Source organism: Urocitellus parryii, chromosome 5 (assembly GCF_045843805.1).
Source record: "Urocitellus parryii isolate mUroPar1 chromosome 5, mUroPar1.hap1, whole genome shotgun sequence".
NCBI lineage: Eukaryota > Metazoa > Chordata > Mammalia > Rodentia > Sciuridae > Urocitellus > Urocitellus parryii.
This window is the reverse complement of record NC_135535.1, coordinates 208,577,698-208,592,584: the sequence shown is the minus strand read 5'-3', so window position 1 is coordinate 208,592,584 and position 14,887 is coordinate 208,577,698. Positions and strand designations below refer to the sequence as shown.

The window sequence follows — 14,887 nt, the reverse complement described above, 5'->3', positions numbered from 1 at the left end:
AGCACATGTAATGGTCAGGAGCTGCCGTCCTAACAGAGCCCTGCTCACCCCCTGCAGGGCTTGAACACAGCTGCTTTCTCAGGGCCCTCTTGGCCGGACAGCAGCCTGGAGTGAGCCCTCCTGAAGCTCACTTTCCCAGGTCACCACACAGACCGTGGGCCACCAAGGCTCCGACTACCTGCTTCCTGGGTGCAGGCAACCAGGTACTCTCAGGTGACCAGGCTTTCTGGAGCCTGGGTAAGTGCTGATAAGTCAGAGGGCTCTTTGCATAGGGAAAACATGGATTTCTTGAGATCCAGCAGGGCATGGTTCGGTTATAGACATTTCTGAAGACCCCAGAGCCACCAGTCCCTTCCGCAGGGCATTTCACTGCCATCACCCTGGCAAGTGCCAGGTGAATGTCAACCATCAGCTGACTCGGGCTGGGTCCTCAGACAGGGTTGGCCCTCATTCAGTAACCAAAGCAACCTCTGCCCATTTGCTGGCCAACTGCATCACCCACAGTCCTCTGGAAGAATCTGTAGCCTCGCCTCTCTGGCTATCTTATGGTAGGGGAAGTGTATATTGGCCCAAAACATCTGCATGCCTTCTGGCAGCTCTGTAAGGTCCCCCAGGGCCTTGGCCAGGCTCTTGGTGGTGGTGGTGATGTTCACATGCAGCCCGTTTGGCTCGCTCCCCCCAAGTTGGAAAGGGGGCGCATGCCAGGCTCTCGACCCTCTCACCTGGCTAAGGGCAAATCCCAGGTTGTACACACCCAGGACCTCCTTAGCCAGCAGCACAGGAGCAAAGCACTCCACACACGCACAGGTGCACGTTTCAAATGAAACCAGTGGTCAAGAACGGGAACGTCAGGGGAAGCGCCAGCAGATGTACGGACAAGACCTGCACCCATTTCTCCCCGGTACTGAAGACGGAAGCCAGGGCTCAAGTGTGCCAGGCCAGCGCTCTGCCTCTGCGCTGCTTCCCTCTTAATAGGTTTCTTTAGAGCGATAATTCTCAAGACAGGCTGTGTGTGCCTAAGGTTTCTATGTGTCTCAGGGAGGGATGAGAAGTACGGAAATCCATAGGCATCAAGTTATGAACAAGACTTCTAGAGCATTCTGCCCCACACACCATGGAGGGGGCCAAGACACAACTGCACTTGAAAAAGCCATTGCTCTACTGAATCACACTTGTAATTTTAAGAGCTCTCCTAGTCCAAGATGTCGCCTCCTCCAAAGAAAAGACCAAGTATGGAGACAACGGCCAGGCAGGAGCCTGCATTAAAATACCAGTGACAGGCTAGGACGTGACCCCAAATTCACCCATGTGCCAAAAAGCAGCCACTCAGTCAAGGTGAAGGACAAGGAAGGAGGGGCATCAGTCATCACTGGCTAGCCAGGCCAGGCAATCCCCAGGGCCAGCCCTGTGTGGACAAAGCAGGGCAAACCAGGAGAGCCACCAGCCTTCGGGGGCCCTGAGGGAGCTCCCAGGGAAGTGATGTTTCCTGTGCAGGCTGGGAGGCCCCAGCCTAGAGAGACTCTCCACCTTAAGGTTCGGCATTTGGAAACTAATCTAACCTCCTCATCCTGCTGAGGGTCTGGAAATAACAGGGACGTTCAAGTGCAAGCCGGACAGTTAGCCAGGAGAAGGACTGGACCATCAGAGAGCCTCTTCCCTGGGAAGCAGTCCTCCTGGGCTGTGCTCAGGAAGGAGGCCTGTGTGCCCACAGAGCCTGACGGAGGAAGTGGTGAGCCCTGCCACGCAGCTCGGAAGAGGAAGCCAGTGCAGTGGCCCTGGTCTCCCGTCCACAGGGGATGTGCTCCTTGGAGCAGGGTGCCAGTGACCATCCCTGATGAAGATGATGGCTGCTGTCTACCTGGGTCACCTTCAGGTCCACATGCTGTGGACCCTCCCCGCTCATCCCTGACCACTGCTGCCCTTCCACCATCTCTCTCCATCCTGCTCTAGACACAGAAATGTGCGGGGTCCTCCTCTCCAGGACGGTGGCTGCTCCCGGCTGTGGCTCTGCTGCTGATGGGCATGCCTGGGGGCTGGCTGTGGGTGGGGTCTTTCATACTCCCCTTTCCAGACACTGGCCTCAGCTGGCCTAAGCCCCAGATTTCCACGTCTGCTGTCCCTGGAAAGGGACCCAGCAGCTCTGAGGTTGACGGAATTACATTTCCACCAGCTGTTTCCTTCCCACGTGATTTAAGTGCAGTGTTGTTACTTGTTCTAATCAATAAGTGAACTGGAAGGAGGCTTCAGAACCTTCTGGCTCCACCAGGTAGTATCTCGGCAAGGTCAGCAATTTCGATGTCCTTGTTTAAGACGTGGCAGGACAGGGTGAGGGTGACGTTCTCCAGCAGACCCCGAGACGCACTCTCTTGCTGACCCTTCCATCACACCGTTGTTTACAGTTCAGGCTGTAAACGGCAAAGTGCCTGAAGGTGGAAGGCACCGGTGTGGGCACAGGTGGACGTGTGACCCACACAGCACGCTGCCAGAACACAATGGCCCCCGTGTCAGTGGAGGCTTGAGGGGCCACCTGGCCCAGGTGGGGCCTGTCAGGGCTGCACTTCCCCTCCATGAGTGACAGCCAGGATGTGAGCGCTGCAGGTGCTGGCAGCAGGTGGCTAGGGGTGCAGCCCTTGCTCGGGTCCCCAAAGTGGAGCTTTGAAGGGCTGCTCTGACGAGGGCCAGGGAGATGGCTGCCCCATCATCTGCCTTTCAGAATGCTCAGGGACCCCCCTGGAGGCACAAGTAGCCAGGCAGTCTTCTAGGACTCGGTGGGAAATCAACTCAACCTGAAAGGCCTTTCCCGTGACTCGGGCAGGCCTTGTTGGGGGGCGCTTCTGAAACGAGGTGTTCTGTGCAGACGCACACGCGGGGGTGTGGGTCCTACCCTCGGCTCAGTGCGGGAGTCACCAGGCTCACTTGCAGCCAGAGGGCGGGAAGCAAGGCTCTGCTGCTCTGTGCCCCCGGTTTCACAGTTGCAAGCCAACAGCTGTGGTGAAGGGGTCAGGACAGCGTTGAGCATCCCATTTAAAGGGAACACCCGCACCTTAAAGTCATAACTCAGAACTGGGCTGTTGACAGCTGCCTGTGAGAAAGCCCGGGGCACTTGCTGGGTCCACCATGCCATGGCCCTGCTCTGGATGCCTGGGCCCGGCTCCTGCAACAGGACACCAGGACTTCCTCAGGAGCCATCCCCCTCTCTCAGGAGCAGCCCACTATCCGACTTGGAACGAGGCCATGGCCCACTGCAGACTCCTGGTCAGGAAGGGTGGTCTGTCGTCCTTAACATACAAACAACCCAAGAGTTGGCCTGCAACTAATTAAACTTCAGAAATTCTCCAAAAATAATGACCTGAACTAAATAAAATGTCCACTATTGGATAACTTTTGATCACAAAACAACAATTTTATGTGGTTCAACTTTCTATTTTTGTGGCTAGCCTTAAAAACAAATCAAGAGCAGCACATCCACATCTTGGAAGGACCCTGGGAAGGGGAGGAGGCCCTGAGGCCAGGGAGAGCACCACAGCAGCACAGGTGTGTGGGTACCCAGAAGAATGTGAGCCTGGCATGGAGCAGTGGCAGACCTACAAGCCAGGGCATTAGCAAAAAAGGCAAGTGTGCTGGCACTCAGGGCCGGCTCCTTACAAACCGCTTTTTGAAAGGGATAGAACTGGCCTAAATGTAAGCTATGACTGAAAAGAAAAAAAAAAAAAAAAAACCACAACACAAAATATGTTAGACACATTCAAAACAGGCACAGGGAATGGAACAGTCCCGAAGACATTTCTCAGATAAAAAGGAACCCATTCCTTGTAGTCTGCAAAGAGGATCAATTTCCATGAACCCACAGCTTCCAGGGGATGCTGAGGTACCCCTGTCCCAAGACTTTCCCTCCTTCACTAGCGTTAGCAGACGCAAGCTGCTGTGGAGCACCCTGCGCTGAGGCCGGGCAGCTGGGGGTGGGGGTCTGCCCGGCAGTTCTGTGCCAGCAGTCCGATGCTGCCACCACCACCAACCACCAGCTCCACTGTTTGAAACTGGAAAATGTGCATACCTGGGCCCTGTGCAGGAGGAAGCGACTGCACTAAATCAAAAGAATGAAATAAAAAAAGAAAAAAAAACACCCCAGGTTTCACATGCAGAAATATGCCAAGTCCCAGCCTCCGCAGCAACCACTGTTGAGGGGACCTGGAGCAGGGGACCCCGTTAGGGAGGTGAACATGCTGGTCTGCACTGCCTTCCAAGTCCCCAGGCACTGAGAGAAAGAAGGGTACCGAGACTCTGCTGACCACAACACTGAGGTGCCAGCCCGCACTGCAGGGCTGGGGTAGCAGATGGCTTCATCCTCTCCAAGGCTACTACAGGACTCTGTGGTCACCAAGACCCACCACGAGCTGCTGCATAGGACACAGCCAGTGTGGGGGCCTGGGGTGGACTCCAGAGCCAGGCAGGAGGGGCAGGCATGGCCTCCTGGAGCTGTGTGTGAGGAGTCCCAGAGGCAGGTCCCCAGATCTGGGGCCAGCTAACACGGCAGTGGGGCCTCCGAGTGGGTGAGAAGGCTGAGGCAGGTGGGGGACCTCTGATTATTCCAATATCACTCCTCTGCCAGTCACCTCTGGCCTGGATCATTGTCAGTGGCTCATTGGGCTCCTTCTCCAGGTCGGGCATGGCCCTACTCTCTGGACGCTGGTGGGACAAGGCCAGTATCACTGTCTGGCTCATGAAAAACTAATGAGTTCTCGAAACTTTAGCCTCGACATTTCTAAGTTACACAACAGAGCTTAGGTGAGGTTTAGGGTTTTACGTGCTTGTCCCCTTGTGAGATTAGACAGACACTTTCTCACCTGCTTTATAAGACAAGTCTCTGTTTCAAGACCTCAGACCTCAGCTGTCTCGTGGGTAGACTGAGGGAAGGAAAGTTCCCCGACTAGCTCTGTGGCTCTCCTGTGGTGACAGTGTGCCCGAGTGCCTTGCTCTGAGGCCCCCACGTCCTCCCCTAGGAGACAAACCCATCTCTCACTTCCTTGCACTATAGTAACATCCCTAGCCCACCCCGGTGGTTGGAGGTGCTCAACAGGTTGGGTCACCCACACGATCACTGCAGCCCACGGCTCACGGAGCTGGACGGGAGGTGGGGCAGAGCAGGCAGGACGTGGCAGGGGGCCGGGAAGCACCGTTCCCTCAGCACCTCACGGGGGGATGGTGGAGGGCTTTGGATGTGCACCGAGTCCTACTGAGCCTCCCCCCATCCCAGAGACCTGCGTTTAGAAATTCGGGAGCTCTGAGAAAAACCTGGAGGTAGTTCTGCAGGATATGGACAATGAGGAACCCGAGCATTCCAGATGCAGCTACCGTTCATCTTGTACAAAACACGCTGGCATCTTTGTCCATTCCCTTGCCTGACCACATCACTGAACCTGGGATCAGGCCAAACTCAGGAGCTTCTCCTACACCAGGTTCCCTAGAAGTAACACCAATTTCAAGTCCATTGGTGCTGAAAAATCAGACAGCAATTAGAATACCTTTAATTGTACTTAGAACCACTTTGAAATTCAAGATTGCTTTAAAATCACCATATCTAAAATCTCAGGGTAGTTTATCTCCTTAAGGATGTGTGTATATCTACACACAGACATCTGAGCAGACATTCATTTACACTGCGATGATTATTTATAAAAATCATTATCCAAAATAAATTTTTGGTATGTGTCTAGAATGTTAGCTGCTATAATTAACTTCTGTGCTGAGTAGACCAATAAAAGCTTTAAAAAAAACGACTGGCAAGACATTTTTAGGCCACTGAAGACACTGAAGTGTCTTTATAAAGCACACTGCACTGAAGCGTCAAGTTCTCAATTCACGCTTAAGAACCCGTCGAATGTACTAAGTTTAAGGAATTAAAGTTTATCTGAGAAGACACAATGCAGCTGCACTCTCTGATGTAGCTGTCACTGAGTTTGTGAAAGTGGCTAATTGCCCACGTATGAGTCTCATTTTCAGGCTGTTGGCAGGCAAAGAGTTTAAGTTAACAATAAGCTTATTGAAAACTTTACTGCCATTCAGATGTGTTCCTGTTTAAACCTTTCAGCCGGCGAGAGTTGATCTGCATGCATCATTTTCATGGCTCTTGCCAAGAATTATGTGACCACGTGCCAAAACTAACACAGCCACTTGGAATGGGTGGAGACCACAAGCTCTTGTCCTGCAGCCTGGCCATATGCCACCTGGGCAGAGATAACGTGAAAACAGCGAGTTGGTGTGGTCAGCAAGCTGTGATGTCAGGCGCAGGTACCAACCTTTCTGGAACACGGGATGGTGCAGAGCAGGCAGAGGGAGCCCTTCGATGGCTGAGGGCTTGTGGAAATAGGCGTCAAGCCAGGCTGCGCATCGCATCAGGGGCTCCGATGTTCCCTCTGGACCGCTGACAACCTCAGGAGCTGCTGGGGCCTCCGCAGGGCTGCAAAAGGGACCACAGGGGCTTAGTAAACTTCTGGGCCCTGCCTCCACACATGGGAAGAGTGAATGGCCACCGTATCTAGCTGGAGGAACGTCTGTGTCCCACCAGCTGCCCAGCAGGAGCCGAGCAGGAAGACGCTGGGTCACCCCCCACACCCCGCCACCTCCTGGCTTAGGACACTGAGGGCCCATGTGTGGGCTCCAAAGGTCTATGGGCACCAGGCACAGATACACCAGAGCAGGAGCCATGTGCACCAGTCACGGGGCGAGAGTGTGCTCTTTCTAAGGCAACAGCCACAAAAGTATCAAGTAGCCATCATCAAACATTCTCCAGAACCGGCAACATCAGCTATAGCACACATGTCCCCCAACCTACTCTGGACCCCAACAGCAGGAGGATGCCCCATCTGGGGCTATTTTGACTCATGTGCCCACTCCATTTGGCATTCCCAGGCTCCAGAGCACTGATCCTCAGGGGAGTTGCTGGTGGGCCTGGCGCTTCGATGACAGCACTGTGGCTTCTACACCCAGGGCGTCTCCTGGTTCCTTCTCAAGTCTTCCGGCTCATTCTTCCTGGTCACCATCTCCCTGCCCTTTGATGTCCTGAATTTGAACCCCAAACATTTTGGGGTTAATCAGACTGCTCCCTGGCTGTGTCTGCATGGACACTCCTCCTCTGCCTCTTGGTCTGGCCCCTCACAGAACCCACTGCTCATCTTCCACCTGTTGGCAGGTGGTTTTCTTTCCGATCCTGGGCCCTGGAGCTGTAGGTAGATCCGGTTTTATTTCAGTTGCTCAGGACCCACCCCATGAAGCAGTGGCACTGGGCCTGATGTCTTGGATGACTTTCCGCCTGTCCAGCCTTGGACAGGCGCAAGCTTCCAGACCCTTCCCAGGCCTGGCGGGCACAGCTTTTCTACTCTCCTCTGCAGGTAGCACAGCTTCTGAGGCTCTTGTGGGAAGCGGGACAGAGCTTCCTTGACGTCCCTGCGGGATGCTTCCCGGCATCCTTCCCGAGCTCCTGCGGCACCCTGGGTCCTGAGAGGCCTGGAGTGTGAGCTTCCATCATCAGACCATCTTGTCTTCTCTCCATCCTCTGAGCATCCCCGTGAAGCAGGGGGCCTCCGTTCACTGGAAACATGGCCCAGCACAGGCATGGCAGGTGGGGCTGAAGTGCCTGGGAGCACAGGTCTGGCTGTGTCTGCCCGAGTTGGGATGGCAGAGGAGATGGATGGAGAAGAGGAACCAGGAGGCCACCCTGGGGGGCAAAAGTCTCAACAAAGAGGAGAAAGGGCTTGTGCATGGCTGATCTCAGGGTGTGGGCAGGAGGATAATGAGTCATGGAAAGGTGGACACAAATTTTGTATGCCAGTCACTGTTGAGGGCCACAGCCTAGTCGGGATGACACATGGCATTTTTGACAGAAGGAGTGGTTGAGAGGTGACACCAGCAAGCCATTGAGATGATGATGGTTATGTTAAGCTGTGTATTCAATTGTATATTAGACCCCTGCTGTCCACCTGCTACTTTGGAGTTCTCGCAGGGATTCCTGGGGAGTTTGAGTTGGTTGGGGAAGTGCAGGAGGAGGGATTTCCAGTTGGTGTGTGGTGTGTCCTAGGAGAAGGCCATGTATGTGGCATGGTGTTCTCATGGCGTTCTCGGGAGTGTGGAGAATAAAGGAGTTCCTGGTTTGAACCTACAAGGTTATGTGGCGGCTCGGTTATTTTGTGCCCAGCCAGACTGCGGCATTTGGTGGCCCATGCGGGGAACGCCTGAAGCTCAGAGGTAAGTAAAATTGCTTGCCTCTAAGGGAAGGCGAGAGAATGGGTGACCATTTCAAAAAAACAATGTGTTCTTGTTTTGATTTGTTTTTGTTTCAAGCTGCCTATCCCTAGAACTTTCTCAGGCAAACTGGGAAAAATGGCTGGCTCAAGGTTTGAAGTTGTTCTGCCCTGAGGAAGAGACAGAGACCACGAATATACATTTCAAAAAAATAGGAAAATTGATACGATTTTTTGTTCCGTTTTGCTTCGGTTTTGTTTTATCTGTTTGAGTTGCGTTATCCTTGTAGCAGAAATATGGGGTCCCTAAACAGGGGAATGTACTTGCCAGAGGCCAAGAGGCCCTAGCTGCTCCAGCAGGGCTACAGCAGTAAGAATGAGGCTGACCCAGAGCTCTGGAAGAGGCCTGTGGTGGAGGGGCTGGTAACCCGGCTGCCACGTGGGCGCTGCCTGGATGGGGCTCATCTTCAATGCCGGCGTCTAGACCACAGCCCAGGCTGCCAGGGACCAGCAGCTCCCTTGTGCTCAGGCAGGTGGGAGGCCAGATTGGAGAATCTGCAGAACGTCTCGGAGCACTGCCTCACGCTGCCAGCTCCGGTGGCTTCCGCATGGTTAGTCCCTGGGGGAACCAGACTTGTGCAAATCTGTAGTCAAGGGTACACCGTGAGGCAAGGGGCAGCCACCGACTTCCCTCTGGTTACAAAGGCTGACGACCTCACAGCTGCAGCAGAGGCAGAGGAGGGGGGGTGGTGTGCGCACGCATGCGCTCTCCCATGGGATCCTTTGTTGGTGAAGGCAGGCTGGGCAGGCTGATGGATGACACACCAATGGAAGCCACTTCTGCGTTCCTCCTGGGACATTCATACCTTCGATACAGGACCATCAAAGGGGCCAACCTGGGCCTAAGGACAACCCAGGGTTTCCATGGCTATGCTGTACTCCTACAGGGTGCCTGTGTGGCCAAGTTCAGGGGCACTGTGGGAAACGGAGTCTGTCCCCATTGGGGGGTGAGCCCCTGCAGAGCTGTGCCAGCTCCTGCTACTGGAGGAGGGGAACCCTGTGGGGTTCCTTGCTCTGCTGGCACTGTCGGCCTGGGTCCTGCAGGGCCATGGCGGGAGACAGCAGGCCACGCTGGAGTCTGGGACGGGGCCCTTGTGGTATTTAACATCTCCAAGGCCTTGAGATGAATTGCACTGACGGGGGGATGCACAGGGTCCACACTGCTCCTGGAGAGGCTGTCTAAGCATGAGACACTGGCAGGTCAGGAAGGAGCCGAGGCCACGCAGGGACAGACCACGGGGACACGCGTCAGGACTGAGACTCTAGCCCCGCAGAGCAGCTGATCCTGTTGACACACCACCACGTGGAACAGATCCAGACTACTCAGGGCCCTCGTTCAGCCTGGGGCCTGAACACACAGGCTGCTCTCTTGGCCTGAATGGCCGCCTGGGAACCCTCCGAAGGCCCAGGCACCAAGAGGCCCCGAGGGAGGCAGGGCTCTCTCCGCAGGCAGAGAACAGGCCTCTCAGAGGGCTCCTGGAGGGAGGCACCATCCTCACTGCCCCTTTCGTTCCCTACTAGCCACGTCTGCCCTGTGCTGGGCTGAATTATTATTCAATCTTAGAATATTCTTGCTCTGTTTCTCACTGACCAAATAAGCCGTGCCCTGAAGAGGGCTAACAGGAAGGATGGAGAACCATGAGATGTGTTCTGCCATCCCGAGGCCCAGGGACAGCTCTAAACCCAGGGAGCAGGACGGTGTTCACTGGGGCCCGCCGGAGCTCCGTCCAGAGCCGAGAGCCGATAGCCAGCGGTCGCCTTGGAGTTGATGCCACCTGCTCAGACAGGAAGTGATGCCCTTGTGCAGCAACGCTCAACTGCGGGCACCAGAGGCACAGGCCCGCCACAACGCCCTGTGCCAAACCACCTGGACCTGGCACCTCTTCCGCAAGAGCTCCAGGTTGGTCTTTGGGACTATGGGGTCTGCTTGGCCCTCACAGGGGCGGCTCGGAGAAGCCAGCATCCCCCTCGGGGTGAGGGGGCAGGGGCTTCTGCCCCCCAAGCACTTGGCACACCTCCAGAGGTACCACTCCTTCAGCACAGGTGCCCTGGGCACCCAGCACGAATCGCCTCCTGGGCCTGCCTACGCGGGGCGCCTTCCTCTGCCTCGACCAGGGAACTGAAGTGGAGCTGGGCTTCCAGCATTTCCCGCTCTTAAAAGGATATGTGAAGAATTTTTATAGTAGTAAAATTCATCTTAAATTGATTTTTTATGCTTGTGCTAAAGATCTCACCTCTGATTTACTCTGTAGTTCTCCTTTTTAACTCTTTCTCTATTGGCATTAGATAACTAGTCATGGGTGAAATGTAATTAAACAGCTTTGATTCTGAAGCAAGGATTTATGAGACTACATTTAAAATGAATGGCATTAAACACACACATAAAACCAGATTTTTAAAGCCAGGACACAAATTTCCATTTCTATAATAAAACGAAATTTATTCGCCTGCCCTGCCCTCTCCTCCAACCTCGCCTGGCTGGTCCCAGGAAGAACTGCAGTGTGACAGTTCTGCTGGCCGCCGCTCTTATGATGGAGGAGTTTCTCTAGCCTTCCCCCTGCCCCGGCGAACCCTGAAATGGCAATAACGGCAGGCTCCCCGGCCGCGCTCTACGTCAAGTCTTCCTGGCACCTCACCTGGCACTGAGAAGCAAGCGGCTGGGGCCAGGCCACGCCTCCGGCAGAGCACTGTGGCAGCCCAAGACACCCCCGCGGATACTGGGTCAGGACCCAGCTGGGACACCAGCGTCGCAGGAGAGACTCTCCCCATATGAGCATAGCAGTTGCATCTCCCTGGGCCTCTTCCAGGGTCGCCCGTCACCCACAGAATAATCCTGAAGCCAAGATCAGGGCACTGGGACCCTTTTGCTTTCAACCAGCTGGTAGATTCCTTGGGCTTCTGTTGGTAGGACGATGACAAACCAGGGACTTTCAAACAGCAAGGCTGGGGTCGCACGTATCCTGTTCCAAGGATTTCTTCAAGAAATGCCAATGGCTGTCCAGAATTCCTTATAAACAAACAGGACCACGGCACACTGTCATCTGTGGAAGCTCCTGGCATCCATTCCAGTGCAGAGCACGCCCCACATGAAGTTGTGTGGGCTGCGGCCTGCGAGAAGGCCCGGGGCCCCTGCTGGGCGCCCCGAGAGCATGTCCCAAGGTGCACTGCATCTCTGACTTGGGCGACAGAAACTGCCTCTGCTTGACCCCAGATGAGTGGCTAAAGCTGTGGCACAACTCCAGCCAGGAGCACAGGTGTCACCAGGGAAGCCATCTTGCCCTCCCCTCCCCCCTGACATGAAACCTGCATTTTAAGACACTGGCACCATCAGAACCTGAAGGAAGAGGGACAGCATCACGCCCAGAGAAGTGGGAGGCTGGGGGTGACTTAACCAAGTTCAAATGAGATGGCCCCAGTGGGCGGAGCCAGAGACACGGATGCTGGTTCTCCTCCATGGACATGCACAGCCAGGGGCGCCGAGGCCAGGACAGTGCACCCCTCAGAAGCCTTGCTTGGGGACCCGTGCTGTCCAGCACCGGCTTGTGCCAGGTGCGACACAGGGGGGAAGCCACACTCCTGACACCCGTCTCACCTCTTTCCAAGTCACAGATGTACCCAATACTATAAACACGAGAGCTTGGTGGCAGGCCGGAGCATGCAGATCAGGGGTTCCCAGTGGCAAGGTAAAAGGCCTACTTCTTGATGAACTCTCCTCCCCCAGCACGTTACAATGTAGCACACTTGTCTTAAATCCCACTGGCCATAAGCAAAAGCCCAGAGTTCTTTATAGGATACATCTGATCATCTCTTCTACAGGGAAGACTGTGACCACTCAGGACTGAAGGAACTGTGGGCGCACAGCAGTCTCTTCTGTGACTCAGAACACCTCCAAACTCTCCCTTCACAGGATGGTGTTTTTGCCTTATGGTTTGGGAATGTAAATCACAACACCAGAGAGTCACCCAAGGAAAAAGAGCTGCACACACCCGAGTTCCCCTGGAATCTGGAAAGGAGCAGATGCAGGCTGCGTCCCTTAGCAAGGCATAAAGGAGGCTTTTGGGGACGTGGAGGTGGTGGCTCAGCTCTTTGTGGGAGCAACAGCCCAGAGCTATGGCTGACACAGCTCACCAGACACCCTTGGATGAGACGCTTCCCTGGCTGGGCTGCCCACCTAAACCTGGCTTCCTGTGGCCTTCAGAACGTGGCGTAGCAAGCAAGCAGGCCTCCAGGACTGAGGACAGGGTCCCCGACTTCATGGGCTCATGCAGGTGCCTGGGAGCAGAGGTGACTTCATGATGTCGTGCAGGGACCCTTGCTCAGCCTCACTGGCGAGCCCACGATCACCTCCAGTTTGGAGATCTCCAGCAGGGTTGCCCGTGTTTGATGGATTGTCCTGCATGTTATGACACCTTCTGGCCAGGGCACCGGCACTCTCCTTCCAGGGTCAGGACTGGAGATGGGAAACAAACTACGCTATCTGCTCACAATGAAGATCACTTCTTTAAAAAGGGAAGGCTGACTAAAGGCTTTCAACTCTTCATGACAACCCGACGCAGGTCTGTTTATGCATGGGCTTCCCGGTGAGAACGCCGACTCCATCGGTCCTCCCTGGGCACCCGTGGCTGCTGCCAGGAGATGCAGGGGGTGAAGGCAGAACACAGGGTTGACATTCGGCCTTCAAAGGCCTCGGGACTGGCAGGGATCACCAGAGAACTCCCCTTCCACAGGACTTTCTTGTGCAGCCGATGAACGAATGGTGTCTGGGACAACTCCGTGGCACGGCCTGGTGGCCAGCAGCTGTCTGGGCAACACCACCAGAGGCTCCACAGTCTGCAATCATCAGCACCGTCTAGAGTTACTTCAGGAAACAGAAGAGGGAAAGGGAAGACTGAAGTGCGGATGCCAGTGGTCAGAGAGGCCGCCCAGAGCCCGCCAGTCCATTCTCAGACGGAGGCGGGTGAGCAGGAGCCGACAGAAGGCGCACCCGAGCCTCGTGGTCCCGAGCGCCTGCTGAGGGGGTGTTGGTGAGGACGAGGGGCATGGCACACTGTGCTCTGCTCTCCAAGACCCCTGGGAGCCTCTCTCACCGAGCCCACCCCAAGGAGGAGACTTCTGACAGGAAGGAAAGGGCGAACGCGGAGGAAGAGCAGTTCTCCTGCACTCACACCGAAAAGGACAGGCCCAACCAGCCTTCTGCACCCTCAGGGACGAGACTGCCCACGGCCACCTGAGGCCAGTTCATTGGTCAACCTCCACTACCTGCCATGGTTTGGAGGCCCAGGTGTCGAAGGCCTGGTCTCCAGCCTGTGGTGCTGTTGGCAGGGGGAGGCGGCTTTTGGAGATGGGCCTGGTGGGAGGGGAGAGGGTCACGGGGGCATGTCCTGGAAGAGGTGTTAGGACCCGGACCCCTGCCTCTTGTTCTTCCCTCCTGGCTACCGTGAGGTAAGGAGCTGCCTCTGCTGAGCTGTGCTGTGCGTCCACAGGCCCCAAGACAGAGTCGGAGCAGCCAGGAACAGGAACAGTGGCCCAAACTGGCCTTCCTCCCTTCAAGCAGTTTATCTCAGGTGTTTTGTCACAGGGACGGAAACCTGGCTAACAACACCTGATCTTGAAGATGTGCCCACTTCAAAGGGAAGACTCCCCATCATCCAGATGCGGAGTGAGTAATGAAGGTAGCCCATTCCCCATTTGGGCAGGGGTAGACCCCTAGGTGTGGTAGGAAGGTGGGTTTCAGCTTGAGTCAGCAGCAGGGCTGGTGAAGAAGTCCGGCTATCAGGTCAGCTGTGTCTCCCTGGGCTTTTCCTGTGTGACCCATGACAAAGATGGACACAGACACCACTGCCTGCCTGTATGCCCTGTATGCCCTCCAGCCCGCCCTGGCATGAATCCTACAGGAATCTTATCACAGGTCAAACGGCTTGTGTCCCAAGGTTAACGACAGGAGGGGAAGAGGCAGTTCAAAATTTAGTTAGGTTCCAATTTGCTCACTTTCTGGGTGGCCATGGGTGTGTTGCTCAAACTGGATATCGATTTTTAATGAGCATCCCAAGCTCTCAGAATTTGAGGCTGAAATTAACATCAGACCTAAGCAAGTCCATAAAGGAATTTACAACAACAGTTTAAGGCACCCACAAAAAATTTGAGAAAATTTCACATAGATTTTAAACTCCTCCCCCTAAGAACTATATATTGTTTTCCTTTAAAAAAATAATTGATTCTTTAAAATACATCAGCAGTAATAAAACCTACTTTTATAAGAATTTAAAATAGTATACTTGGCAGAGTAGTCTGCCCTAAGAAAGCCCTATTTACTTTTACACCTAAATGTAAATCATTAAAAGAATAATTGTATTTTACCAACACTTTAACATATCATTAAAAGTCTCTACTATTTGACAGATGAAGATAAAAACACCCCAAAACTATAGATGAGCGATCAGGTCCCTAATGATTCCAAAACAATTACAGGATGCAGAGCAATCTAGTTAAATTTTATTCAAAAGCTGACTACACTTGTGTTTTCTTTTATTTTTCTATCAAGAAACCCATGAGGCTTAAGCACAATTCATTATGTATGAGACCCCACTCAC

The 14,887-nt window shown here is 54.4% G+C and overlaps 1 protein-coding gene across 2 annotated transcripts in view; it reads right to left on the bottom strand.

Moving 5' to 3' along the window:
- Positions 1–14,887, bottom strand: part of Mgmt (O-6-methylguanine-DNA methyltransferase) — a 227,367-nt gene that overhangs the window by 35,658 nt on the left and 176,822 nt on the right. For both annotated transcript variants that reach the window (XM_077799145.1, XM_026411089.2), the window contains exon 3: positions 6,297–6,457. In XM_077799145.1, coding sequence (XP_077655271.1) covers positions 6,297–6,457 — 161 coding nt within the window. The remainder of the gene's footprint in view (positions 1–6,296; positions 6,458–14,887) is intronic.